Raw genomic sequence first — 27,402 nt, forward strand, 5'->3', positions numbered from 1 at the left:
ACCTCTTAGACTACAACGTCACCACCTTTCCACCACAACCAGATTCCAGATTCTTCCTGACGCCACGACCTGGATCACCTTCTTCCTACAAGGCAGAACCATGCAAGTATTCTCTGACCTGGCCTACGCCTCACCCACCATCATGCAATGTGAAGTTCCACAAGCCTCATGCCTCTCTCCCACCCTCTACAACATCTTTACTCGCCCACTCGTTCTCATCCTCGACGCTATGGGTACCTCCTACACAAACTACGTGGACGATACCCAGATCTTCCTCACCCTCAGTGGCAACTATGACACAGACTCTGCTATGCTTAATGACCTCTACAACACCATCCAGGCCTGGATGGCAGCAAACGGACTATGCCTCAACTCTGAAAGACGGAACTCCTCCTGGTAGGTTCCCCCGACACATTAAAAAACCTTGACTCACAGTTTAGCTATTTCACCATCGACTCCATTAAAATCCCAGTATCACACTTAGTCAAAACCCTATCCATGAACAAACAAGTCAGTGCTATCGCCTCCTCAGCAGCCTACCATGCCAAACTAATTAACGCAGCTAGGCCATTTCTCTCCAAGAGAACTGCACCAACATCGGCAGAGCCATCACATGCTCAAGGTTGGACTACTGCAATGTTCTCTTCCTAGGAACCTCCACCAAAAACCTAGATAGACTACAAGTCATCCAGAACAACGCACTCTGTGCAGCTCAAGGCATCACAATAAGAGAATCTTATTCAAAACCCTGACACTGACCCACCAGTTCATCTACCTTTCCGCACCTGAATACCGCTCACAAAGGATCCACCTCTCCACCTCCACAAGGCCAATTAGAACACCCTACGCTAACATGCTCTGTGTGCATATGGTAAGAACTAGAGCGGGTGGCTCTAGCTTTCCCTGCCTAGCATCTTCACATTGGAATGCCCTACCTCCTACCCTCCAATGCGAGGCATCCCTCATGAAATTTCGCAAAGCCATTAAAACTGTGTGCTTCACCTGAAGTACACCATAATCTCCAGCCAAACCTGTTTTTCACATAAATGTACCATGCCTATATGTATATTATATGTATCCTAATGTATGTTTGCTCTATATTTGTGCAATGTATAACTGCTGCTCCCTATGTGCCCGCTCCCTGTAACTAAGCTCCCCTCAAGTAACAGTGCCTCGATGCCCAAGGGCTGCTGTGCGCTATACAAATGTAATAAATAAAAATGAATAAATGTCCAGAAAGTCTGGCTACCACATCCTCTTGGCCCAATCTGGGGCAATTAGGATCATGGTTTTCCTGAACTTTCTCAACCTCCTGATTACGTGAGGAATCACGAGGACTGGAGGAAACGTGTACATAAGTGGACATTTCCAGTCTACTATGAACACGTCCCCTAGAGCTCCTCTTGGAGGAAATTCCCTTGAGCAGTACTGATCGCACTTCCGGTTGAACAGATCCACCTGAAGGGTTCCCCAAAGGGCGAAGATCTCTTGGACTTCCTGAACTATTTGCAACTCGTGGGAGACTGTGCTCTGCCTGCTCAGAGCGTCCACCACCGTGTTTTTCTCTCTGGCTAGGTGAACTGCCGACAGATTCCTTGTTATATTGCCCAGAACCAGAGCTGCATTTCCCCTCTGCACAGTGGTAGTGACCCTACACCCCCTCTTTCCATGAGGTAGTACATGGCCTCTGTGTTGTCCGTAATTATCAGGACATTCTTTCCCTGTACAGAGGGCAGAAAGGCCTTCAGCTCTAGTCTGATTGCCCTCCGCTCCAACAGGTTGATGTGTAGTTTGGACTCTGATGGAGACCAACGACCACTGATTGTCAGATCGCTGGTGGGGGCTCCCCACCCTGTGAGTGAGGCATCGGTCACCACCGTTGTCTCCGGCCATGGTTGCCAAAAAGATTCCCTCTTGAGGATATTGTCCTTGCAGGTCCACCATAGAAGATCTTGAGCCACTCTGGATGGAACTTGTAGGAGATCTGACATATCACCTGAAGATTGAGACCATTGAGTTCTCAGGGCCCATTGAAGGGATCTCATTCTCAATCGGGCCTCTGGCACCAGAAAAATGCAGGATGCCATGAGGCCAAGCAACCTCAGAAAATCGAAGTCCGGCAGATGCTGGGCATTTTGGAACTTTACCATCTGCAGAATGTGTAGAGCTCTCACCTCGGGAGGCGAGGCTTTCCCTGAGGAAGTGTCCAGGACTGCTCTGGTAAACTGGATCGTTTAGAAGGGTATCATTTGTGACTTGTAATTGAGGGAGAAGCCCAATCTGTGTGAAGTGGCAGGTTATGGTCAGATGTTCCTGGACCCGTTCGGGTGGACTCGCCCTGTTTAACCAGTCGTCCAGGTAAGGGTCGACGTGAATCCCCCCTCTCCTGAGACTCTCGCTGCCACTACAGCCATCAGCTTGGTGAAAACCCTCGGGGCGGAGGTCAGCCCGAATGGCAGAACTCGAAAACTGATAGCGAGAACCGCAAACCTTAGGTTCTTGCTATGCTTGAGATGAATCGGCACATGAAAGTAAGCATCCTGAAAGTCCAATGATACCAACCAATCTTGGAGTTGGAGAGCCTGAAGGATCTGAGAAAGGGTTACCATCTTGAACTTGTCCTTCCTGAGGAACTTGTTCAAGTGTCTTAAGTCCAAGATGGGTCTCAATCCTCTGTCCTCCTTTGAGATGAGAAAGTAAGGGGAGTACCAACCCTTGTTCCTCTCCGCTACAAGTACATATTCTATTACACCTTTCTCTAGCAGGGTGAAAGTCTCCTGCACAAGGAGCGGGACTGGAATTTTGGCAGAGTTGGCTCCCGGTGGATGGTCCTGAGGCCTTTGTTGAAAAGGAAGGCAGTAACTGTCATGATGCCTACCCCCGGAGCACCAGGCCAGGCCCAGCACCCCCGGAAGCAGGCATCATGCCCTCGGGTAAAAGCCCAGCGGCCCCTTATAGGGGCTCTTTGGACTCAGTCCTGGCGCCTTTGGCGCCAGGCTCATGTTGGACATCAGTCCTGGCGCCATAGGTGCCAGGCTCATAAAGGGAGGTGTTTTGTGCTCTTACCTGATGCAGACCATGCTGCACGCTTCAGGCCTCCCTGAGACCTGAAAGGGACTATTTTTTCATAGGGACTATTTTTTTCACAGCAATCCGGACTAGACCAGCGCCCCCGTGGGAACCAGGTGAGCGTTACAGTAACCCTGAGCTACTGTCTCCAGTGCCCAAGCATTTGAAGTAATGCCCCCGCCATTAGTTCAGATGCTGGGATCCTGCCTCCCATCGGGGTCTTGTGGGGTCAAAGCCTCAGAGTGGCTTGGCGGCAGCAGCGGCTGAGGGGACGGTTGCTACTGCTGGGGCTGATCTAGCAGTCTTTCCTCTTCCACCACAAGGACATTTTCTTTGCTGTCCTCTTTGACTAGCCTGCCCTCTTCCTAATGAGGAGTAGAATCGAAAAGGACGACCCCTCCAGGAAAATGAGGTGGAGTAGGAGTGTTGCTGAGGTTGTCGTATGGAGGCGCTAAGCGACTTAGCTTCTCCACACTTTCATCCGCCTTGCTGCAGAACAAACTCAAGCCGTCAAAAGGCATATTGAGTAGTCTGGCCTGCATGTCCGGTGCAAAGCCAGACTTTCTCAGCCACGCAAATCTGTGTAGCACTGTGCTAGATGCCATGGACCTCCTTATGCTATCAGCAGTGTCCAGTCCTGATTGAAGGCATTCCCCCATAGCCTCCTTTCTATCTTTCACAAACGCGAGGAAACCCTCTGTCCTCGCCCTCAGAAATGTGTTCAGCCACTGCAGTAATGCAATCCCACAGGGTGTATGTGAAACGTGCAAGGGTGCAACTCACATTTCTTGACTTTAAGGCCATGCTGCCCGAAGAGAGAATCTTGCGAGACCAGGCATCCATTCTCTTATCGTCCCTATCTGGGGGAATTGAAGGGTATGCCGATTGTCTAGTGGATGGGACTGCCTGGACTACTAAGCTCTCAGGCATAAGATGTTTAGTTAAGTATTCATGGTCAGAAGAAGGCCTATATTTTCCTGCATATTTTTTTATTTACCGCTGGCCCAGAATATGGGATTTCCCATGTGGCCATAACCACCTTCTGAAGGGCATTGTGGAAAGGAAGGACAGGATCCTTTTGAAGACCTCCACTGAGAATGCCTGTCATGTCGTCTTGCTTATAAAAAGGAGAATTTCTATTCCACCCCATGAATTCTACCACCCTATTCATAAGATTCCTATATCCTGAGTCTGCATGGTCGCAGGGTCGGGTTTAATAAATTCCAATTCAGGAAACTGGTCTAGACCAGTATCTGTTTGCAGACATTCATAGGTCAGCCTATTTGGAGTGAGGATCAATTGGTTCCTCAGGAACATCCTTTGTACCATATTTTACCCCAGAAGGGGACATCTCCTCTTCAGAAGACTGTTCTTCATAAATAGAAGCCATTGACTTGAAAAAGACATGAAAAAGTCTTGTCTAGCCACGGGGTGAACATATTTACCCATGGGTTGTGGAGGCATAAACCTTGGCTTCTCCAAAGGCATTGATATTGGTGCTGGAGTCAGCGTTTACCTCAACAAAGGCATTGATGTTGTGGACGCAGGCTTCGACGCGGTCGAAAGGATCCTTGGATGTAAAGCGCAGTCGAGAAAGCTGTCGCCGCTGTCCTCGACAGTGGCATCGAGTAAGTCTTTGACCGATGCGTCAAGGAGACCTTCGACATCGATGGCGGTTTGGTACCTGACTCCATTTTGTCTGGTGTTGCCTCCGTTTTATGCACAAGGTCTGTTTTACTTTTTTTATGAGGTGTCAAAGGTTTCTCTTGACAACACCCTCGCCGATTTTACGCCGGATTCAGAGCATCTAGTCTCTGACCTCCCTCTGTCACTCTTTGAATGAGCCGGGGCATGGTCTTCATACAATCTCTTTGAGGTACGTTTCTAAGGGATGGGGGTTTAGGGGATAGCGGGCGGGGGTCATGTATGAGATTATTTCGTTATGGGCATGTCGAATTTGTGATTTTTAGAATTCGACATTTTCGTATACAAAATAATCACGTACATCCAAGCAAACTACCCCTTCGCTCGGGATAGAAAATGCTTTGCCCGGGAAAGGGCTTTCCATGTATGTTAAGAAGGCCAAAGTACAAATTGCCAAAGCGAACATCTTGTGGCACAGACATTTTGGAGTATATGGTACTGTGGTGAACCAGAAGAAGGATTCAGACGATCAGATGTCAGTTCGAAGGAGCTTTATTTAAAATAAAGGAATCCAAATGCCTAACTAGCCCTATCGCTATGAGGGAAGTTACCTGCATAACAAAACTAGTTGAGGATGGGCTTTAGAGTCCAAAAATAAAGTTCTTTGGTTCGAATCCTAACCAAATAACTGGCTCTACCACTTTAGAAAAAAAATCTAACTGAAAAGAGAATGGGAGGCTTTGTGCAATGGCCTTGGCAGGGCATCTGCTTGGCCAAGTCTGTTTGGTTTGTTCTCGAGTTTCAAAGTTCCCTTTTGCACCACAAGAAATTCTTCCCTGTGTGAGAAACCTGAAGGTGTCTCCTAGCAAGTCCCTGGGGATCTGTCATCCAGGTGGCCAGGACACAGCCATCGCTATTGGATCCAGTTCCTGGTGGTGGACCAGTGAGGGAGGAACACCTGGATGGGTGGGTCCCCGGGGAGCGGGACAGTGACAGGTGAGGTGAGACGCTGTATCCCCCTTCTTTCACCTTTTCCCCATTTTACCACGTAGGACATTCAAAAGCATGCCTCCATTCCTCCCTACCCCCCTTTTCCAACACAAACACTTTCGCTCGATGCACCAGAGAACAGACTAACACCAGAGCGGTTTACTTGACATGACCCAATACAAGGGTCAGGCAATTGATCAGGATCGCACACCTGACGCCCCTTTCCCTCCCCCACAGGGATAAAAGGTGGAGTAAGAGCACAGTACGAGCAAGGAAGAGCGCACAACGAGACAGCTATCCAGACCCGGCATTTCAAGAGGAGGAGAAAGGCGGCAAACATCGAGAGGCTGAGACATGACCTTGCCCTCTTTGACAAAACCCTGCAAAACCTCAGCTGAAAGAATAGCAAGGCTGAGGACAATATCCCAAGTGTGCTGCAGCTGATGTCAATGATACACAGAGCGTATTGACGCTGGTAAGCCGGAGCAAGGGAGACGGCTGCTTCTGTGGTACTGGCCTTGACTCCAGTTACGAGGAACACCAAGCGGTTCACCACAGCCAGTGAGTCGAGGGGAGAGCCGATTAAAACCGGGTTGTGGTGAATGAAAGTCACAAAGTGAGAAAAGCTTAAAGAACTGCAGCATTGTAAAGGAGAGACAAGCTGAAAAAGAGGGCACCACATGAGTGCTGCTCCAAGAAACTCTGGTCAGGCCCGGTCTGAAGGAGTACAGCTACGAGAAGGTCGTAGGAGAGCCGCCAAGATAGGTCAAAGTGGTTCTACAGGAGATCAAGCAAAATTCCTGTACAGTCGGAAGTCTTTGACCCAAGAACTGTGAGAAAGCCAGGGAACAGAATACCGTGAACATTGAGAGTAGATGTTAATGTGAAGTTAGCAATAGTGAACCCGGAACAGGGATGCTGACGAGAAGGGGGCAAGTCTGAAGTCCCAAGAAAGAGTGTGTTGACAAGAGTGAACCCGGCCGAGGGATGTCCACTGAAACTGTTTAAAAAGACATTAAGATTCGTGAAGGAAGGAAAAGCCATAGTGAACCCGGTGGAGGGAGGCTGAAAGTAAAGGAGATCAGCGCCTGGAAGAGGTGGATCCACGGGTGAAGAATCCTCACCCTAACTGAAACCAGGAAATGAAGGAACTTTTTGTTTTTGTTATTTGAATACTCAGGCCCTCAAAGGCAAGAGACTTTAAAGAGAAACCAGGCTTGGCCATCAACGGCCCTGTTAGCTGCAATTGGAACTGTCGTCTCGTGCTGGGGAAGCTCGAGAGTGTACATTGCTCCAGGATTCTGCCTTGCCACGTTCTCAAAACGCAGGGAAGAGCGACACAAGCTGCCGTATCCTGACATATTTGCGAACACCAATTCTTTTCTTGAAAACTGTCCTTCACCCCTTTTGTATTAGTTGTAAGGTTTGGCAATGGGTTTCTTATTATAGGCCCTTTTTATTTGACACAACGCCACTAGGCCTGCCTTATTTTCATTTGATGGTCGACGCTTGCTCCCATCTTAGATTTAGGTTTAGATTAGGTGATTTTCCAACTTTTATACAGTTCATAAACCCCCTTGAACTGTGATCACTTGTCTGTGACTGTTGCCACTATGAGTTCCTTACACCAGTCTGTGTCAAGTTTAAGTTTTTCACTTTCTCCTGTTAACACAGAAAACTGTCACTTGGTGTGGACTGTGCCATTCAAACAGATGTTTGGGTAAACCTAAAAAAAAACGTCCTTCGAGGTGTTGGGCTTTCCCCAGTCCTGTTATCCTCAATCAGGTTATTTTCTTTCAACAGCATTGTTTCAAATAGGGCGGTGCTCCACCCCGATTTCTGTACCTTCTCTTGCTAAACTCGGCCTTAGTTCCAAGTTTTCATGTGTTTCTCAATCCCCCTTTCATAGGGTAGTTGCACCCTCTGGTTTCTCAGGCTCCCGTAAACCTTGATAGCTTTTCCAGCTGTTATTCACAATGTTCGTATTTTTATCACTACCCCTTTCTAGGGTATTTATACTCTGTGATTTCTTCAGCTCCTGTAACCTATACGTTTCATAGCAGTTCATACCTTGTAACGGTAGGCTCTCCAGGTTTCTCAGAGCCGATTTGGAATGTAAAGCATTCTTGCCATCTATCACAGGAATTCCAATTCTCATATAGACTGTCAATATAACCACTATGCATTATCCGAACAAACGGGGATGCACAGTGTCTAGGACCATCGAGTCACTCCTAACAAAGAATGTGTCTGTTCGAAATGCATCTGCCGGGGTGATAGAATATGCAGGCAGATAAACTAAGAAGATTAATTTGCGAAGAAACCCTGCCTCCCAAACAAAGAGGTGGTATGAGAAATATTTGCCAAGTGTGGAAGCGTTTCCTGACCTCTTACCCAATAAGGAAAACACAAGATCCCAACATAAGATTTTGCCTCTAGACTTCCAGAACCTCATTCACTTTCAAGTGGAAGAGAATTTTTCTCTGGTGTCGGCAGAGAGGGGTTGGACTGTATCATGTCGGACAATACTGCCTTATCTTTTGTACTGGGCTACATCGGACTCAAAGTACATCTGTGCCATTACGGCTTGCTGGAAAAGGCACTTCTTTGGAATATTTTTTTACCATTTATCAGTTTCAGTATTGCTTGAAGAAATTGTAACCTCCCAGTAGGACACCTTCTCTCCCTAGGAAACAGTCGTCCATTTGAAATTTGAGTCGATAGATCAAGCGATCTCTAGCATTTAATTTGGAAACTAGTTTTTCTGTTTGCAATCACATCAGCTAGATTGGTTCGTGAGATCCAAGCCATGTGTCCTGAAGAGTCCTATCCTGGTATTTTTTTATAAATGCAAGATAGTACTTGGAACACACCTCTACTTTCTTCCGAAGGTGGTCTTGCATTTCCATATTCATCAAACCACTCCTTACCTATATTACTTCCAAACCAAAGACTAAGCAGTGAAGCATAACGAAACATCTCTTTACTATAGCATTAAGTGCAACCCAGCCTCTAAACAATCCAAAATATTGTCTCGCTCCAAATATTAACTGATGGTCATTGATTAATGTTATTCCAATTACCATCACAAGACAATTTATTAAGTAGTCAGTTTCTGAGGCTTAAAATGAACTGCACATTGAAAAAGCTTCTACACCAGCCATGAAAATGAGCTAAATTAGAAAATGACAATCAGGAGTTCTACCCTTTGCATGGTCAAATGAGCTGCCAATCCTGCGCATTGTTTTAATAGACTCTTTACTACTCCTGACAAAGAAAAGAAAGACCGATTGACTTGCTTGACATTTACTCGCTGCACAGGGAAGAAAAAAGCCATATAAAATTGCTGGCGGCTGCTACCACAATTGCCTGCACCCACTCAAGACCATATTTATTCAAGAATGACCATAATTAACATGTAACTGCCCATTTTAAATATGGAAATGCATGAAGTGACTGCTCCATGGCATTCAATCTCCCTTATGTTAATGGCCCATATCTGTGTGGTCACTGTTACATCGTGTACATTTTTCAGTAAACTGTATACTAAACATTCACACAAATGGTGGGCTCTACAATTTTTTTGTTACGGATTATCTCACTGAATGCTGAGGAGCCAAATAAACTTGGACCCTAATGCATTCCCACCTTAGTAGGACTTTTCAGTCCATCTGTAGATAGATTGCCTCCTTATATGATGAGGAATGCACCTAGCACACAGCTTAAGAAATGTAATATTATTTAACTCCGGTTCTTTGTGTCCTCGTCTACTCCCTTACCACTTTCTTCATGTGTTCTCCACACATTCATCTATACACGTCCAACTCTTGGTGCCAACGTATCCATCAGCTAGCTCGGAAACCCCCGTTCTCTCACTTGTTACAGGGAGTATTTCTTATAAAGCTAAGCTGGTGAAAGCCTCCTCACAACTAGGGCCCCTGAAGTCCTTCACACAACCACCCTGTAAACGACAATATCTAGAACAAGGCATTTCCTGGGCTGGTTACTGCCGTCACAGTAAAGCCTTGCCATTGAACCTATCTCCATATTCCTGATATTTCTCACACTTAACAATACCTGAGCGCAGTTACTCATCCCAGCTACCACAGCCATATCCCCCTCCTCGTCTCATGTGCTTCTCCCCACTAAACTATGCTAGCTAACCCTCCTTTCTGCCCCCACACCCTTATAACAATTATTTCCATTCAGAATGCCAGACAGATGTGTGGGGTGGATTAACCCATGTATGCTCTGCCCTGCGGCATCACTGTGTTCTGGGGGTGCCAGAAGTATGAAAATGCCTGCAAAACCCTTGTGCGTGCCACAACCTATGGAAATTGCGCTGTGTAACACGAAAAGATGGCTGCTAAATCTACCATGCAGGTTGTCAGTGGTGGAACGGAGATCTCACTCCTGAAACATGTCACTGGGCTTCACAACAAGTAAAAATGGAGCACAGAGGGAAAAGCGGTGCCTTGCTGAAAGAAATCCAACATCTTGCTTTTAAATCCTTTTTCTTGGTTGCTGAAACTGCAGAATGCCAGTACAAAACACCCGCAAACATCCAATATTCTTGCTGGGTGCTACAAGTCGCGTAGTTCAAGAAATCATTATGAACATACAATGTCCTGAAGAGCTGAATTTGCCATCAAAACATACACAGCAAAAAATGTGCCTGCCTGTGAAATCTGTAAAAATCTGGGTGCAGTACCAGCGGCCGCCTGTATGACAGCTGTCAGTAGCTTGCATGATAGAATTTAAACTTGTACAACTGAAATCTAATGTCTGAAACTAAGTGACCTGTTATTGAGAGTAACCTAGGTTGTAACTATTTAATCCCATGGTTCAGAAGATGGAATAAGTGTTCTAGATGCTGGTTTTGAAATTGCAAGTTTGTTTTAAACCAAGAAAAAAATGTAACAGAATGACATTGAATTTAAGCCTGCCTAAAAACAATCAAACCAGTCCAACAGCTTTTCCCCACAGAGGCCAGGCATCTCCATTCTACTTCACTCCACCAGGAAATCACACCTCTGTGATGATTAGATGAGGGGAGGAGAATTTGGGGCTGCAGGGGAAGGGGAAAATGGACATCCTCTGGCTGAAAGGAAATGCAAAGTGTGAAGAGTCATGAATGGCTGGGCCCGGAAGGAACTGGGTGGAGACTGCTTCTGAGCTGCCAGGAGAAGGAGGCGGTGGCGGCGACAAACCACAATTTGTTGCTTAACAAAGGCCAAAAGCACATTTTTAAAAGACTGATAATTAACTGTGTAAAATTGTGAAAAATATGTAAACAGATTTGTGAATCTAATTTTTGGCAAGCACGTTTTAAGAGGCGCCAGAACTCTGAGAGATGTTCTGGGAAGTAACAGCAGAAAATATGGTTTTACACCAAATTTATGTATGCCAAAAGCATGAAACTTCACACACTTATGCCCATATTCAATGCAAACATTTGTACACATTTTCTGATAAACTGGATATTGTGTTCCGGACAAAGGGCAAAATTATGTAAAAAGCAGTATAGCAACGAGGTTTGGAGGAGTGTCTGCTACACAAAATATGTAATTATATATGTTATTGGTATAGAGATTGCACACATGTAAATATGTATTGTACTAAAAGTAGATTTTATGTTCAAGGGACAAGGGGAGGATTCTCTGACTCATAAACTCACACCATCAAGGTGACCCCTATTTTTCTCCTATCAAGGTAGAGAAGAAACTCTAGCCAATCGCCTGCCTAAGGGGTGCACTTAGGATAAACCAGCACACACCCCCTTTATCATAAGCATAAATAGACAGCTCAGGACTTAGAGAGACACAGATTCACCCACTAACCGATTGCTGGCGGAGCACCCTGCTAGAGAACCATCCATCGTACTTGCTCCAGACTCCATAACTTGGCAAGAAGAAAGGCTCATTGCATAGCTGGACCATTTCAGCTAGGCCTTAAGATTCCAGGAACCTAAGGGGAACAAAAGAAACGGCCGGGCTGTGCTGTAATTGCTTTCCTACTAAAAGAATTATCATCCGAACCAAAAGATCCAATCCAATGGCGCTGTGCTGTGACCAGAGCCATTGCAGACCCAATCCAGTCCTGTGCCATGCTGTGAACAGACCCAGTCTGGTGTGCCAGCAGTCTGTCCCAGAACCGGAATCCCTGACCAGAAATCTTGACGGACCAGAATCCTGACGGTTCCGTGTAAAAACATTGAGTATCTATAGATAGGACTGTGTCACTAGCATATGTACTGTCCATAGTTAATCCCCATCTTAAATCCATCCTCTTGTATTCGGAACGGTAGTATTAGGAGTATTTTTGAATTCAGAGCTTTTCTTGCGCTAAGCTTCTCTCCTTTGTTTTCTAAAATCATAAATCATTAGTGTGGTGAATTAATACATTGAATCCCAGAAAGAAAGTGAGTATCCACCACGTGAAGGGTCCCTGGCCAGGACTGTGGAGATTCATGTGCGGCATTCTCTTTCTATAGTCATAATGTAGTATAAGAAATCCCATTTGTCTTTTAAAAGCGCATTCCTGTTTTCCCTTTCTTGCGCCTATCAGAAAAAAACGACCTCCACTAAAACGTCCATAACTTTCTCAAATTGTATGTTAGAAACAGAATTCCAACTTCTGCCTGTAGCTAACATCCTCAGCTTTCCATAGAACTTATAACCGCATTCCAAATCCATATAGTTCTCCTGCAATCATGATTACCGCTGGCTGACAAGTTTCCCGCAAACTTTGTTTTAGGGAAGTTCTATCACGTGTAAAACAGCTTTTGATTGCTTCCGACCTTAGGTTTTAGATTTCACATTGCTTATTAGTATCAACTCATTGCTAGTGTTTATGTGCAACTATCTAAAGCGGCTCCCATAAGAATTTAAACAATTTCAGCAATTTAAACCATATTTAGTGTTTTACCCATTCCATTCTCAAGATAACTTTAAAACCATTTTGACAGCTTGCCAATCCTGAAAACATGCTCTCTCTCCTCCTATCTCTTTACATTGCCTATTGGGGGGGTTGGGAGCTCTGCAGAGGGGACATGGTAACCACATTGCTATCTGTTCTGAACACACACAAGTATTGTTTCTGTGCTGAATTGTTTTGATCACTATTACTCCTTGCATTCAAGAGATTGCTTAGTGTTACATCACTCCATTGGTGATTATAGTGTACCCATAAACATAGTGTGATTTAACATTGTAAATACATAAATAAATATTTTAACTTTGCAAACCAGCCTGATTCCTGGTTCAGTGAGACCGAGGGTGGTTCCATGAGAGGGACATGATACGAGTGGTACATCGTTCAGAATAAAATAACTTTTAGACACAAATAAATAAGGGTTTCAGTTGTGCATTACACACTAGGCATTGACTAAGGTGAAGTGCCGGATTGAAATTTGTTACAGTGGAGACACCCTGGAGGGGTCAGAGTACTCCACATTTCAGACAATGTTGTGCACTGTGCGACCACTATGGTGGTGATGGGTGCAGTGTAACAATTAAATTGCATAACATACCAATGTCATTTGGGAGTTAAGTCGTTGTGCCATCTGCCAATCAAAAAATGTAATATACTGCAAAAATAACTCTGCAGTAGGGTGTTCATGAGGATGACCACACATAGTTAGAACACACATTTGAGCATAGGCCCTAAATCTGTGCAGACAAATGGCACTGGTCCAACACTTGACACTCTGATCTTTTTTGGTTAGTAATTGGCACTTGTCCACTGAACCAAGTCTGTGAAATCTGGTACAAAACTGGAAATTTCATTTGCCATGTGCATGGGCTGAATGAATGTGTTGAAGGGCTCAGCCTATGGATATTCTATCCCAAACCTGCCATTGCCTTGATGTGTATATAATGTGGCTTCCTGGAAGGACTGGGACCTTGTGATCTCCAAATGTCCTTCTAAGACTGTGACTAAATATATACTTCCATACACATTGTTCTAAGCTTGCAACCTTAAAGTACTCCAAAGCATTTGGACAAGACGTTTCTCCACACTGTTTAGGTTGAAATCAAATTGTCCCGAGATCCAGAGTGGGGCCTCTCCAAACAAATGTATCACGTTGTTGAGAAATAAGAACCTGTTAGGGGCACAGATTTTGAAGGCAATATATAAGCCTGGACATTGCATTCCATTTTTTTAATGGGTTTATTGGAACCATTCAGGGCGCATGCAATATCTGCCATGACCGTGAGTTAGGGCATGGTAGTTTGCTGTGTGTAGTCGGGAGATTCTAGACGTAATCTTGACCACCAGTTCTTTAATTGTGCCCAACTCAAAGGATACATTAAGTAGTTCCGTTTTTGCAGGGTTCATTTTGAAGCCTATGCCTCTCGGGTGTAGAAGTCTCTCTCAGGATTGGATATGGCTAGGTACCAGGTTTGGACTGCAATTCTGAAAGCAGAGTCCAGTTAAGTTGCAGAACCAGAAAAACAGGAGACATGACCAGGAAGGACCCCTTTCAGGCCTTTCAAGAGGAAGGTACAGCAGCAGCATGGGGACACAGAGGTGATCCGTTAAGGCAGGCCACAGACAGCTCCAGGGAGGACTAAGAACTTGTCACAGACAGCAAGAGTGCTTCGGGATGAGGAGCAGCTATGTGGCTTAGAGTCAGGATGTCCTGCTACTGACTACTAACATTTGTGGAATAGTCGCACAGGCTACTCTGTACAGGCTACTCTGTAGGAGCAGGATTCACACTTCTGTCCTCATTGCAGTCAAAGCGTTGCAGTCAAAGGAGGCAGGAGCCTTGAACAAGAGACACATGGCTTCAATGGAGGATTCAGTCCTTACCGATCAAAGTGGAAAGCCTGAATCCCCTGAACAGAGAGGAACAGAGCTTCACTGTTGAACGATTTGTAGGAAGCAGCACAGGCCCACAACATGGATATCCAGTGCACCATTTTCCCTCTCTGAGGGTGTGATTCCAAGTAGGTCCTTGGGTATGGCTCTGGACACCAATGGATGTATACACCCCTGCGCCTCCAATTAGCGCCATTCAAAGTTTTGCCACCCTTCTAATCATGAAAGGCCAGCTAACCTCCACTTTATGGTCATTCACAATGGAATGGGATTGGGATGGCTGGGAGACTCAAATTAAAACTGAATGCCACACAAAGGACCCTATGTGGACTCTGGGTAGCACCAGTGTGGGCACAAACCGTCAACAGGGCTGTTACTATTGGTCAAACACACAAGGTTCTGCCACAAAACAAAACCTCAGAGCTGCACCTTCCTTCCATGCATTCAAAAGGCAAGCAAAAGCTTGGTTCTCTGACCAAATCACCCTCTGATTTAGACGGTTCACTCCACCCACTCGCCTAGACCTACCATTTTGGCCTGTTGCACACTTGTAAATTCTGATGTGTTTTATTTGTAACTGTTTATCTTTTGTTTATTTGACCTCCACCTGTTTATAATCTGCAAATCCCTTGTGTACATTAACTGTAATTTACTTATGTCTGCATACAACTCGGTAAATGTGTAAATACTTCCATGTATAGTAACTGCCTCAGATGACTGCCTGTATCTCAAATTATGCGCCCGGATGCCCTTGGGCCAGGTGCGCTTTATAAATAAAATACAAATATAGGGTTTACAAACTGACTGTAACACTGTGCTGCCATATACAACTTGGAAAGCTTGTCCCCAGCCTGCAACACATTTATTTACAGGATGAGGGGCCTCATCCTGGGATAATGCGGGTACTTTTGTATACCCCTACCCAGGTAGCCATGTAGGCTACTGGGGTGAGGGGAAGGGTTAGCACACAAAATGGTTTGAATTGAAGATGTCTGCAACAATTAAGTTTTAAAAAAACGTAGCAAAACGTTAAAAAGCCTTACATAGTTTGCAAAAGGAGAGTTAAATGAATTAGGAAGAGGCGTCTCCTGGCATCCCACGATGCTGAACACAGACCACATCATGGTCCAGACGAGAGAGGTGCTTAAAGAGCTGCTCCTTGCCCCGCTTTGCTGGCTCCCATGCTCTGCAGTTTACCCGGGATCCTCACTAATATATGCCCAGAATCCTTGCCTATGTGCATGTCCCAGCTTCCAACCTGCTAGAGCTTGAATCTGCAGCAATTTGGGGCGTGAATCACTGAATTTGTTTTCCGCTCCCTCCACAAACCCCTTCTCCCTGCCTTTTCTGCCTCAGTCAGCACATGGTGCCCGAAGCTGGCGCCACCTTGGGTGTAAACACTTTACGTGCCCTGCTTTAGATTTGTTTTAACTGGGTGAAAGGAGGGAGGGGAGAGGTGCTCAAATGCTGGCAGTAGCTTGCTAGCAGAGGACCGTGGCATGTCCTCTGTTGGGGCTTTGCTAGTCCGTCAAGACTACCTCTAAAATGCCATACAAGATGGTGAAGTGTCGAAGTTACTTTAAGAATCCATTTGACTGCGCACACATTTTATGATGATTTTAGTATTCTGAGTGTGATGGCAATACTGTGTGCATACATCAGTGTTCAAGGTGTGCCGCATTTCTTAAGCACATTCCATCATTTCCTTTGGGAGTTATTAACAAGGGGTGTGGTTTGAGGAATCTTTGTGGGGTTTTATACAATCTTAAATATGATCTACAATCAAATAAAAACATGTTCTCAAATTGTTTTTGTTTGAGCACGTTAACCTCATTATGCATCTGTTGAAGCTATATCCTCAATCATATAGGGCAGATTCTATGTGCTGTGCAGGGTATCTAGGCTGTCGTGTGCTTTAAGTGGGGGGATGCAGTTTTGAACTTCTAGATGGGGATTAATTTGTTAACAGTCTTTTCTTTATTTGTATTGCAGGTGAAGATGTTTGTGAACAAAAACATTGTCTTGAGCGGAGGCTTTGTCGGAGGTTTTCTAATCGGAATGGCATCCTAGGATGGATGCTTCCCCTGGTTGCTTCCTCCCATTTCCCAGGGAGTTAGATCATTTAAGGACAATCTGGCATTGCTTCTCAGTCTTGTGGCTGCTCTTCTTTGGGAACGGTTTACCTGTAAGCCCCCGTAATTCTGGCATGGTCCGATATCTGTCTTTTTAATATGTAAGCAAAGACTGAACCTAGTTCTGGAATACCTGATTACGACTGTGGCTTGAATTAAGTTTCTTGACATAACGGTTTGCCCTGTTCCCATACATCTCCTTAATTATCCTCCCCACTGCAACCTGGCTCCTGAGTATTGAGCGTGTTCTCCCTCTGCTCCCGACTACCAAGCTAATGCATTGCTTGTTGGTGATCCTTGCAGCCATGAGCAGCTGCCAGGCTTCATTGGCTCCCGCTGCCCCCAGCACAGCTGCTGCCATCAAATCGTCTCTTTATAAACGGACAGAATATAACATGGAGAGGTGGGCTTTACAGCCTCCAGGATATTATTCTATTTTGGCTCCTGGAAGCCAATGCAGAACTATTGGACTTGATGGCCTATGAATTTGTCCTGGAGTTTATTTGCATTATGAGGGAACATTTCTCACTGACTGCCAGAAGGATACTGTACAGCTTGCTTGAAGCTTATCTTTGTATGTATTTAATTACTGGTCAGTATAACAGTTTGCATTTTCCTCAGATGTTGACTCTTTCATTCTTATGGTATTGCTATAGTTTGAATGGAGGATGTTGGAGTTTTAGCCAGAGGGTAGCTAAGGGAGGAGGCTGCATTAAGGTGATCTGCCTTTGGGGAGCTTTACATCTCTTGTGAGTGGTTTTGTATTGAGGTGCTTGGTTAGTAGTTTGAAAACGGCAACTTGATTTGTGTTCCTCAGTTGTCCAGGAGGAAGCTAGGGTCTGGGTTGGTGGATGAAATGAGTGAGTGGGAACAGTTCCATAGCACTCTACGAAATGAATTGACTGAGTGCTACAACTCTGTGATCACTCACTCAGACATGCACTAGCATTGAGAAGTCGTTAACGTTGTCCTGGTGAACATGCCACAGGAGTTTGAGAACACATGTTGGACCCACACTGGGAATTGAGATCTTATGGGCCTTATGCTTACTGGGTATCTGAGCTAATGGGGCTCCACCCATGCTAGATTCTGAACATAGATGGAACCTCCCTTACAGGAGAAGGGGGCAAAGTTAACCGTCACACCCAGTCTATGGATATGAGCTCACATGGCTTCCACCCACAAGAAGAATGTGATTGAGCGTGCACTATGGATGCAAGCTTACAGGGTGATCCAACATCCCAGCACATTGAGGTTCTGGATAACACCTACATTTGAGTTTTGAACTCAAGGGGTTCAAGCCACACTGGTATATTGAGCTTGCAGGGCTTTCATCCGCAATCGGATACGGAGTGCCTTGCCAACACTGTCTATCTTTGTTTAGAGGTCCCACCAACACTAGGATTCTGATAAAACAGGGTGCCACCCTCCATTGGAATATGAGAGCCATGGTTTCTCTCCCGCACTGTTGCTGTTTGCTTGCAGAAAACTTGCCCATGCTGGGTATGAGAGAACACACGTTTCCCAGCAGCACTGATAATCAAGGCTACAACGTTGGACGCACTTGAATTCTGATATTATGAAAGTTATACCTGTGCTAGGGCTTTCAAATGAGACCAGAGCTCCAGAAATGCTACAACTGGGGCTTGCACTAGCATTGATGACTTGTGGAATTCCAAATCAAAGGTAGGCCCACCAGTGTTGGGAGTGTGCGATCAGGTAGAATTTCGGCAGCACTGAGAATGTGAGATCTGAGGAAGTCCAACCAACACTAGGATTTGAGCTTGTAGAGGGGTCCTGGAAGGATGCACCTGAAGTGTGATTTTAAACAGTTGGGAGGGCAGGGTTAAATCAACACCAGTAATGTGTCAAGGTGGGCGACTGGTGCACTGAGTTTGTGAGATCAGGGTCTATGCCACCTGCGTGTCCCAGTCACACAGGCCTATTATGAGAGAGATTGGTTCACCAGGACTGGGAATGAGAGCAAGGTGGACTCGACAGCACTGCAAATATGAAATTGGAGGCGGTGCAGGGCCCACCAGTTCTGGGAATGTTAGCTTAGTAGGAATGAAAGCCACCATCATTGACCATATTAGAGGGGATTCCACACTACTGAGAGTGTAAGACCAGATAGGTTCTTCATCCTACGGGAGAACTATCACCCAGTTAGTGAACCTCTAGTTACACAAGTTAACACTTATTGTCAGGAACCTGACACTCCCACCTGTTACCTGCAGTGTTCTCTGAGCAGGTAGTGCCCGTTGGCCACACCTGCATATTTTTAGATGTTTTATTGAAGTTTCATGCGTGTTTGAGCTTTCCTCGCGGTGAAGGAGCGTTGTACAGCAGACCATTCATGCAGGACACTGACATTGGTGCCAAAGTGTGTCTACAAATGGCTCTCGTATTAAAATATGTTCGTAATGGCTTAGAAACCTTGTGGGCCTTTCAATGCTTTGTTTATATGAAATGCAAATGCTTGTGTTTAATATTTTATTAAACTTGGTTGACTGAATGTTTGTGTGTTGGTATTTTATTTACAAAGCACAATGGCACAAAATGTAGAAATCGCATCCTTTCAAAAGTGGCAAATAAAGATGGAGAAAAACTATGATCCATAGATTCACCTTCCTTCTTGAAAAAAATTGATTCTTAGAGCACCATTGTAGAAGGGAATTTAATCCAAATGGCCTTTCCACCACCGTTGGGGGAGTGTCCAAGACCCCCTCCCCTTCCAGTCCCCAGAAGGGTCTGTGCTGTAAAGAAAGCAGGCAATCAACCCCCTGTAATGGCCGGCTGTTCTTAATCATCTGCACAGGAGTGGATTACTGACATATATGTTTATAGTCCACTGCTCATACCTTCCAGTAACCCTTTGTGTGTATTGAAGACCTGCACCATTTATAACATATCAATACACAGCACTTCAAATAGATATCCCACACTTCATATTCTTGTTCAAATGCTTCCGACAAACTTCAGTAATGTACACTTGACAAATGGTTCTTATGCTCATGTATAGAGTAGAATCTTTTAATTATGAGATTATAAGTAATAAGAAAACATTGATACCATTATAGTCACTATACATAACACAAGTGATATGCAAAAAGTCATTAATAAGTAAGAAACTCATTGTCACTCCTCTATATCTACTCAAGATCAATCGTCCTCTATGGGGCATACTAGCCACTTCAAAAGCTACTTCACTGCCTCATCCGACCGATCTCACTAGGTAACTTCACAGAATCATCTGCCCCCAATACCTTGCCTCTTTTCCCAATGTGCTATTAAAAGATGGATAAAACACAATTCATAATCGACACTCTTGAGAAGGATGAAGGTAGGGAGATGAATGGAGGTGGGACATAAAAGCCTGTGGTTTTCACAATCTGAAAACTTTCATAAAATAGGAAATGGCACCCATCAAATCACCATAGTCCCTATTATCAAAAAGCATCAAAAATAGGATAAATTGCTTCGGAAAGAGTCCATTTCAATTGGGATCAACCATGGTGCCAGCATTAGCCAATCAGGATGCCACCGTGCATTTTCAGGTATCCACATTGAAATACACACTTTAAAAGCTCATTTAGGTTTCCACATTACAGTACACGATTTAAACACACTAACTGGAGTTGTAGGAGTGTGATCTGTAGTATGTCTCAGCTGGTGTTTGGGAATGAGTCTTGCTTCAGGGGGTCATTGATTGGGACTGTGAAATTCTTCCTCAATGTGGCTGTCAGGAAGCCTTTGTTTCCCCAGGGCAAGATGGAGGATCAGCTCTGAAGCAGTGATTGGCTGTGCCTGGTGGTGAGGTAGTTTGGAATTACTCAGTGTTCTTAACTGCCTTTCACTTTAGTTTTCAAAGGAACAGGTCGCAGTTTTATAGTTCAGCAATATTATAGTAGAGACTCAGAAGATTTCAATATCTGAAGAGCTAAAGTGAAAATAAAAGGAAACCTCAAGAAGCAGCAAGAGAAAACCAAGGAAGCAAATACAGAAGAAAGCCAAGTGCCAATAACTCAGATTAATTCATAACTTTTCAATTAATGTTGTGAAGTTAAAGTTAAAAGTTTATTGAACTATTCTCAGCGTGTAGTTTGAAGGCATGTAACAGTTGTAGATAAGAAACGTGAAATGTTTAATGCATAAACAGTCTGCAGTCCGCTGCCCGCGTGCACGTCTTTCAAATAAGCATCAGCGTTCCAGACCGCGGAATAATTATTAACCAGGCTTGCGGTCCGATGCTGTCGTAAGACCCTAATCTCTAATAATATAACCGCAATACTACTGAGTTTTCCTTAGCACGCGCTAGTTCGTGCATAGCCTTTTGTCGGCCTTTGCTAGAGGAAAGAACCTCAGAACACGCACATACGTGCATCAAGATGTATTTCCTCAACACAACGGACCAGCGGAACAGCTGATTGTCATACGACGCGTCGGCAGGGCAAGACAAGGATTAACAATTTAAGTTACTAGGAGTCAGCGAAGTGAGAAAACGTTAGCGCAGACTGGTGCTAGGTAAAGAAGTAACTTGGAGGTGAATAGACAGCACGAACTAGTGCACCAGAACTTCACGAACCAAAGCATTTATCTAAAGGAATCGGCAGAGAAGAGTTGATGAGCAGGGATCCCGCTGTTTTGTGGTACACAAACTATTCTCAAGAAACAAGGGCAGGCAGTGCTGATACTAGAGTGCAAAAGAAGAGAAGGATTTGAAAAGAATTTACATTACTTGTATGTGGTTTCAGTGGGTAATAGCAAAAGGAAAGTAACAAACTGAACCTGCATAATATAAGCAAGATAATAGACGTTCAATACTTCAGCAGTTCCTTTTAATAGAAAGCCTATCGGCACAGAAAGCATAGGCATCAGGTATTTAAGGGTCGTGGGAGACAATTGAGATCAAAGCAAGAGTGGGACAAAGGCACGTTGATAGTAATGCTGATTACTGTGATTACCTCCTAGGTCTTCACAGAATACTGAATAGCCAAGAATACCCAATTCAAGAAGGAAGCAGGAGAGACGTGGGTGTTTGAGAAGATCTGCGTTTGTTGTTTTTTCCATTTCCCCTTTCCCCTTGGGTTGCCAGTTTGATAGTTGTAGTTAACCAGGATTGTTAGGCTGGCAGACTTGGAGGGGGTGGGAGGGGTCTGGTAGGCTTATCGCCACTCCTGCAGGAATTCGCAACTGGGCCTGACAGTTCATAGGTGGTGAGCTGGTTTGCCATGGGTTAACATGTATAAATTCTACCCATGCAGCTCAGTCAAAAAAATAGTAGTTCTTCCTAAAGAATAGGTCTGCTCAAAAAGCCAGAAAAGAGATTTAGTGGCTTAAAACAGCCAGGCAGGGAAGGGTCTGCATAAAGGGAGCTTGCAGTCTGCCTCTCGGTGTCCTTCAGCCCCAGGTCTGCCTAATCAGCCAGCCTCTTCAAGTCCACATACAGCTCATCTCCTGCTTCCTCTCTCTGAGGCTAGCCTTTATATAGTCACATCCCGCTGCTCATCGCTCCACTTACCAATCAGTGGAAGGAGTAAAATGCTGCTGAGGTAATTTTCTACCAAGTAGCATAAGAAGCAGGATGCTACTGAGGTCACTGCCGCTTTCTATCAGTTAGCATTAGGAGCAGGAGACAGCTGAGATCACTTTCTACAAATCTGTATCAAGAGAAAAATGATGCTGAGGTCATCCTTATACAGTCAGCATTTTACAAGAGTATGTTGCTTGAACCTTTCACCTACTTTACAAGATGAAATGCTTCCTCATTGCCCCACCATTATCTGCTATGTAACTTCTTCAGCATGGGGTCTGGCATGGATTCACATGCTCATGAATATTCCCCGTCGTCAGGCTGGGAGTCCTCGGTAAAGAGAAAATCGGTATCAGTTTTGTTTCTGATCTGTCTGTCTTAGTAGTAACCAATCACTGGTCTCTGGGTCATGCTGCCCCCAGCCAATGACTGCCCCCTCCCTAAGCCCCGCCCCTGGCAGCCATCCTCAGATTTGTACTTCACGTTCAAGTGTTGGGAGTCCTCGTGCTATAGCTCTCAAGCTTTTACTGCGTTGTGTTTTTTCTAGAGATTTATCATTTTTTTCTGTCAATCGAGCCTCAAGCTCCACAGTTTCGACTTCCGATCAACGAGGACCCGTTTCAGAATTTTCTACGCCCCTCAAGGGCGAAGTTTTCGTCGAGTTATGCTTCTCGGAGGATTCCAGAAGTTTCTGAGGCCTACCTCGTGAACATGGCCCAGGAGAAAGGAAGCTCGACACCCGGATCCAAGCTGTTTAGAAACTGCCCTGGATGCGGATTACAGAATGTGTTCAAGGAGGACGAACATTCGAGATGCCTCTACTGCCTTCCCGGAGACAAAACACACGTGGAGAAGGACTGTGTTTTGCATGAACATGACGGATCGGACTATGAGGGATCATCAGACCCGTCTCGCTGGCTGGAAGGAAAGGGCCCAGCAGGTGAGAAATCCGAGCGGTCTTCTAAGTCCTGTGAGGGTGCTCCGGTGGCGGGGGCCCAACAGCAGGCAAAGCACTGCGAGTCTGCAGGCACCGGGAGCGCTGATCGGACTCCTCGGCTGCCAGGCAGGGCGCCCCTTCACCGGCACCATCAACCACGAGCCAACGCTCTGGCTCAGGGAAGAGAAAGACTGAGAACTAAACTTCTGGAGAGGCCCCGGTCGATCTTGAAGGAACCAGCCGAGGGGGAACGAGGCGGTGACCCCCCCAAGGTGAAGGCCTCAAGCGCACTCAAGGTGGTGAAGGCCTTGATTCACCCGGCTAAGGCCTCTACCGAGGTAGTCACGATGGCCCTGGTGAAGCCTGTGCAGGCTACCCCAGTGGAGGCGACCTCGGGGCCCACAGTTTTCCTGCCACCGCAGAGGGAATTCTCTTTTCTGCCCATCGAGAAGACCCCCGTGAAGACCCCGGTGGAAAATGAGGGGGGGGCGGTGGCCATTACGGACACAGCCTCCGAGGAGGAGTTGGTGGAAGTCGTGGAGGGCCTCAACAGGAGGTTTGGGGATGCCCCGTCCCACAGGAGGAATCTCCATGAGGGGGACGCAGAATGTGACGGTGGCGCCGATGAGGCTCCCGTGGAGGAAGATCAACCATCGCAACCCGAGCCACAAGACTATTTGGTGGCCATTCTGATGGCAATCCAAACCTTATGCACGGTGATAAGGATGAGATTGCCCCTACCCCCAACGGATGACCCAGCGGAACCGGGCCCGTCGGGAAGCCCTCCAAACAAGAGGAGAGTTCATCCACCCCCACCCTTCCAGCCCTCACGGCCTTCTCAGCCGTTGTCGCCTTCTCCTTCCCCTATCCCTGGGGATGACACAGGAACAGATAAGGCCACGACGGGGACGGATGACGGTGGTGATGGGACGGACCTCCCACCACCACCTCTTCGGGCCTCCCCGCCTGACGAAATTGGCTCCTTCCACGCCATGATTGCCAGGGCATTCAACTCTGCCCCGAAGAACAAAAGAAGGAAGGACCAGCACACCAGGTGACGGTGACAACGGATGCCTCCCTGGAGTGGTGGGGAGCGCACACCGGAGATCTTCACGCATGAGGCCTTTGGTTCCTGGAGGAGAGGCTCCACATCAACATACTGGAGCTCCGAGCAGTGTTCTGGGCCCTCAGGCCGTTCCTCCCATCCCTCAAGGGCAAGGTGGTGAGGATCTTCACCGACAACACCACCACGATGTTCTACATCCGGAAGCAGGGAGGAACCAGATCCCTAGCCCTATCCAAGGAAGCCCAGGATCTGTGGCATTGGGCCGTTGCCCAGGGAGGTTTCTGGTGCCCTTTCATCTAGCAGGGATAAAAAACACCATCGCCGACTCACTCAGAAGGGAGCTGCATTCGTGCCACGAGTGGGAACTACGCCAGGATCAAGTGGATCTACTCTTCCAGCGATGGGGCAAACCCCAGATCGACCTGTTCATGACGGCGACCAACTCCAAGTGCCAGAGGTTCGCCAGCAGGTTTCCCCAGCCGAGGAGCATAGGCGATGCTTTCTTGTTCCCCTGGGACGGCTTGTTCCTGTATGCATTCCCTCCGTTGCCGTTGCTGCTCCGACTCATCAACCAACTCAAGAGGTGCCGGTGCCGGATGATCCTCGTCGCACCGGCTTGGCCGAGACAGATATGGTTCCCGGACCTTCTGGACTTGTCAGCGTCACCACCAGTCAAACTGTCGACGGACGCAGATCTTCTCTCCAGAGAGGGAGGCGCCATCCTTCATCACGACTCGGAGTCGCTCAACTTGAAGGCCTGCCTCCTGCAGCACTAGAGTTTGGAGGGTATGATATCCCGGCGGTCTGCAAGGAGGTTCTTGCAAAGGCCAGGGCGTCCTCAACTCTCGTGCTACGGACACAAGTGGAAGAGGTTCTCTGTCTGGAGCCGTGTACAGAAGATTAACCCTCTACGGATTACGGCCCCTCAAGTGCAACCGTACCTACCGTCGCTGGCCAAGGCGGGTCTAGCGCATGCTTCCATCAAGATGCACCGGGCAGCGATTTCCCGATGCACCAGAACTACAGGACGGCCATCCCTCTGGTCTCATCGCCTGGTGAAGGAATTTATGAAAGGACTGTTCTGTTCGTTCCCGCCGGTGAGGGCTCTGACCCTGGCGTGGGAGCTCAACGTGGTGCTGACCAGACTCATGGGGCCGCTGCATTCGGCACCGTTGAAGTTCCTGTCTTGGAAGATAGCATTTCTTGTGACCATCACCTCCGCACGATGAGTGGGAGAGATTCAGGCCCTATCCTTCCAGCCTCCATACTTGACTTTTCACGAGACGAGGGTGGTGCTGAGGACGCACCCCTCCTTTATGCACAAGGTGCCATCGGACTTCCATCTCAACAAGCCCTTGGTGTTACCAGTTTTCTTCCCGTCGCCGGACAAGAGGACTTTGCACTCGCTGGATGTAGCTTGAGCGCTCAAGTTCTACATGGTCCGCACAAAGAGTTTTCGGAAGACGTCACAGCTGTTTGTGAACTTTGGACCTGTGAACTAAGGGAAGGCCCTCTCGAAGGTTTCCATTTCCAGATGGCGCTCCAGCTGCATCATGCACTGTCACCATTTGGCAAACCGACCGTTGCCCGTCCGTCCGAGAGCCCATTTGACCAGAGCGATCGCTGCTATCAGGGCGTTCTTGGATGGTGTGTCCCTGCATGGACTTCTGCCGGGCTGATACGTGGAGGTTGACGCACACCTTCATGAGATTCTACTGCGTCGACCGGGATTCCAGGGAGGAGTCCGGAGTCGGCCAAGCAGTTCTGCGCAACCTGTTTGCCTGAAGGTGGGCCTGGTGAGGAGGTAAGAGTTGCTTAATGTTCAGCCTTTGCCACCTCCCGTGGTTGTGCATCTGTACTGCTATGTATTCTTATATTCATGAGCATGTGAATCCATGCCAGACCCCATGCTGGAGAAGGAACAAGTTACTGCATGGGTCTGGCATGGATTCACATGCGAACCCTCAACTCCTACCTCTCTGCGGCTCTTCACCTGGTCATACTGCCACTTTACGTGCTACCAAATCTGAGGATGGCTGCCAGGGGTGGGGCTTAGGGAGAGGGCAGTCATTGGCTGGGGGCAGTATGACCCAGAGACCAGTGATTTGGTTACTACTAAGAAAGACAGATCAGAAACGAAACTGATGCTGATATTTTTCTTTACTGAGGATTCCCAGCCTGACGGGGAATATTCAGGAGCATGTGAATCCATGTCAGACCCATGTTGGAGTACAACAGTTACAGGTAAGTAACTTGTTCCCTCTAGCCTACATACATCCGCTATCTTCCATTGTAGGTCTTTCAAGGATTGTTATTAACTTTAACACATAGCTTCTATTTACCATAATCGAGGCACCTGGCGCACTTCTCAGACTGACGAAGTGCATCTCAGCAACTTTCTTCTAAGTGTTCCATAACATTGCTTGAAATTGGCGCCCATCCCAAACAACCAAATTCCCTGTCTGAATGTATTGTGCTCTCTCAGGTATTCCTCATCTTATATTTATCTCTCTAGCTTCAGCAGCTTCAGCAAATATATTTTCCACAGGGGGCGCTATGTGCTGTTTCGTCCCTCGAGGGCCTCTGTTCAACTGTCGACGTCATCAGTATAAGTAGCCCACGCAGCAGCCATTGGCTTCAGTTCTGTTTTTCCGGGCTAACGCTTTGAGGGAATTACGGCACGCTTCGGTTCTTCTGTGAATCACTAGTTATTTTAGTTACGAAAATGTCTTTGTCGGCACCATTGATGTCTAAATCTGGCTTCAAAAAGTGCCAAGATTGTGAATCGAAGAGGTCGATCACCAACCCCCACCATTTGTGATGCCTTGGTTCTGGGCATCGTACCTCCGACTGGGGCTCCTAGGCGACAATCAAAAAGGCTCCCAGGGAGCAGAAGGGTAAATTGGCGATGGGGAGCTTGCCTTCAAATTCTCCTTCGAAGAGGTAAAAAAGACTGAGTCAAGGGATTCCTCTCGACATAAAAAACCAAAGCGGTCTAGATCGAGAAGTTGATCACGCCATTCTTCGTCGTCTTCGAAGGCCAATAAAATGCATCATAGGTGGTCTTAGACCTCCAGTTATTCCTCGGCTGAGGTAATCGGGTGTCCAATGAAATCAGACTCCCCTAAGTGGGATGCGTTTCGTATCGAGATGCTAAAAATCTTCGAGAATGCGGCCTCGACCCCCTTGAGGGTCAAGCAGAAAG

General features: G+C 46.5%; 1 protein-coding gene across 2 annotated transcripts in view; it reads left to right on the forward strand.

The window, feature by feature from the left end:
* Positions 1 to 27,402, forward strand: part of FUNDC2 (FUN14 domain containing 2) — a 294,318-nt gene that overhangs the window by 117,814 nt on the left and 149,102 nt on the right. The window contains exon 5 of one of the 2 annotated variants that reach the window (XM_069648980.1): positions 16,522 to 19,176. The exons of the other annotated variant lie outside the window; for it this stretch is intronic. Within the exon in view, the coding sequence (XP_069505081.1) occupies positions 16,522 to 16,599 (78 nt within the window). The 3' untranslated portion in view covers positions 16,600 to 19,176. Of the gene's footprint in view, positions 1 to 16,521; positions 19,177 to 27,402 lie in introns of those variants that run through there. 2 annotated transcript variants of the gene reach the window in all.

This window comes from Ambystoma mexicanum, chromosome 2q (genome assembly GCF_040938575.1).
Source record: "Ambystoma mexicanum isolate Mex_15411 chromosome 2q, UKY_AmexF1_1, whole genome shotgun sequence".
NCBI classification, from domain to species: Eukaryota; Metazoa; Chordata; class Amphibia; order Caudata; family Ambystomatidae; genus Ambystoma; species Ambystoma mexicanum.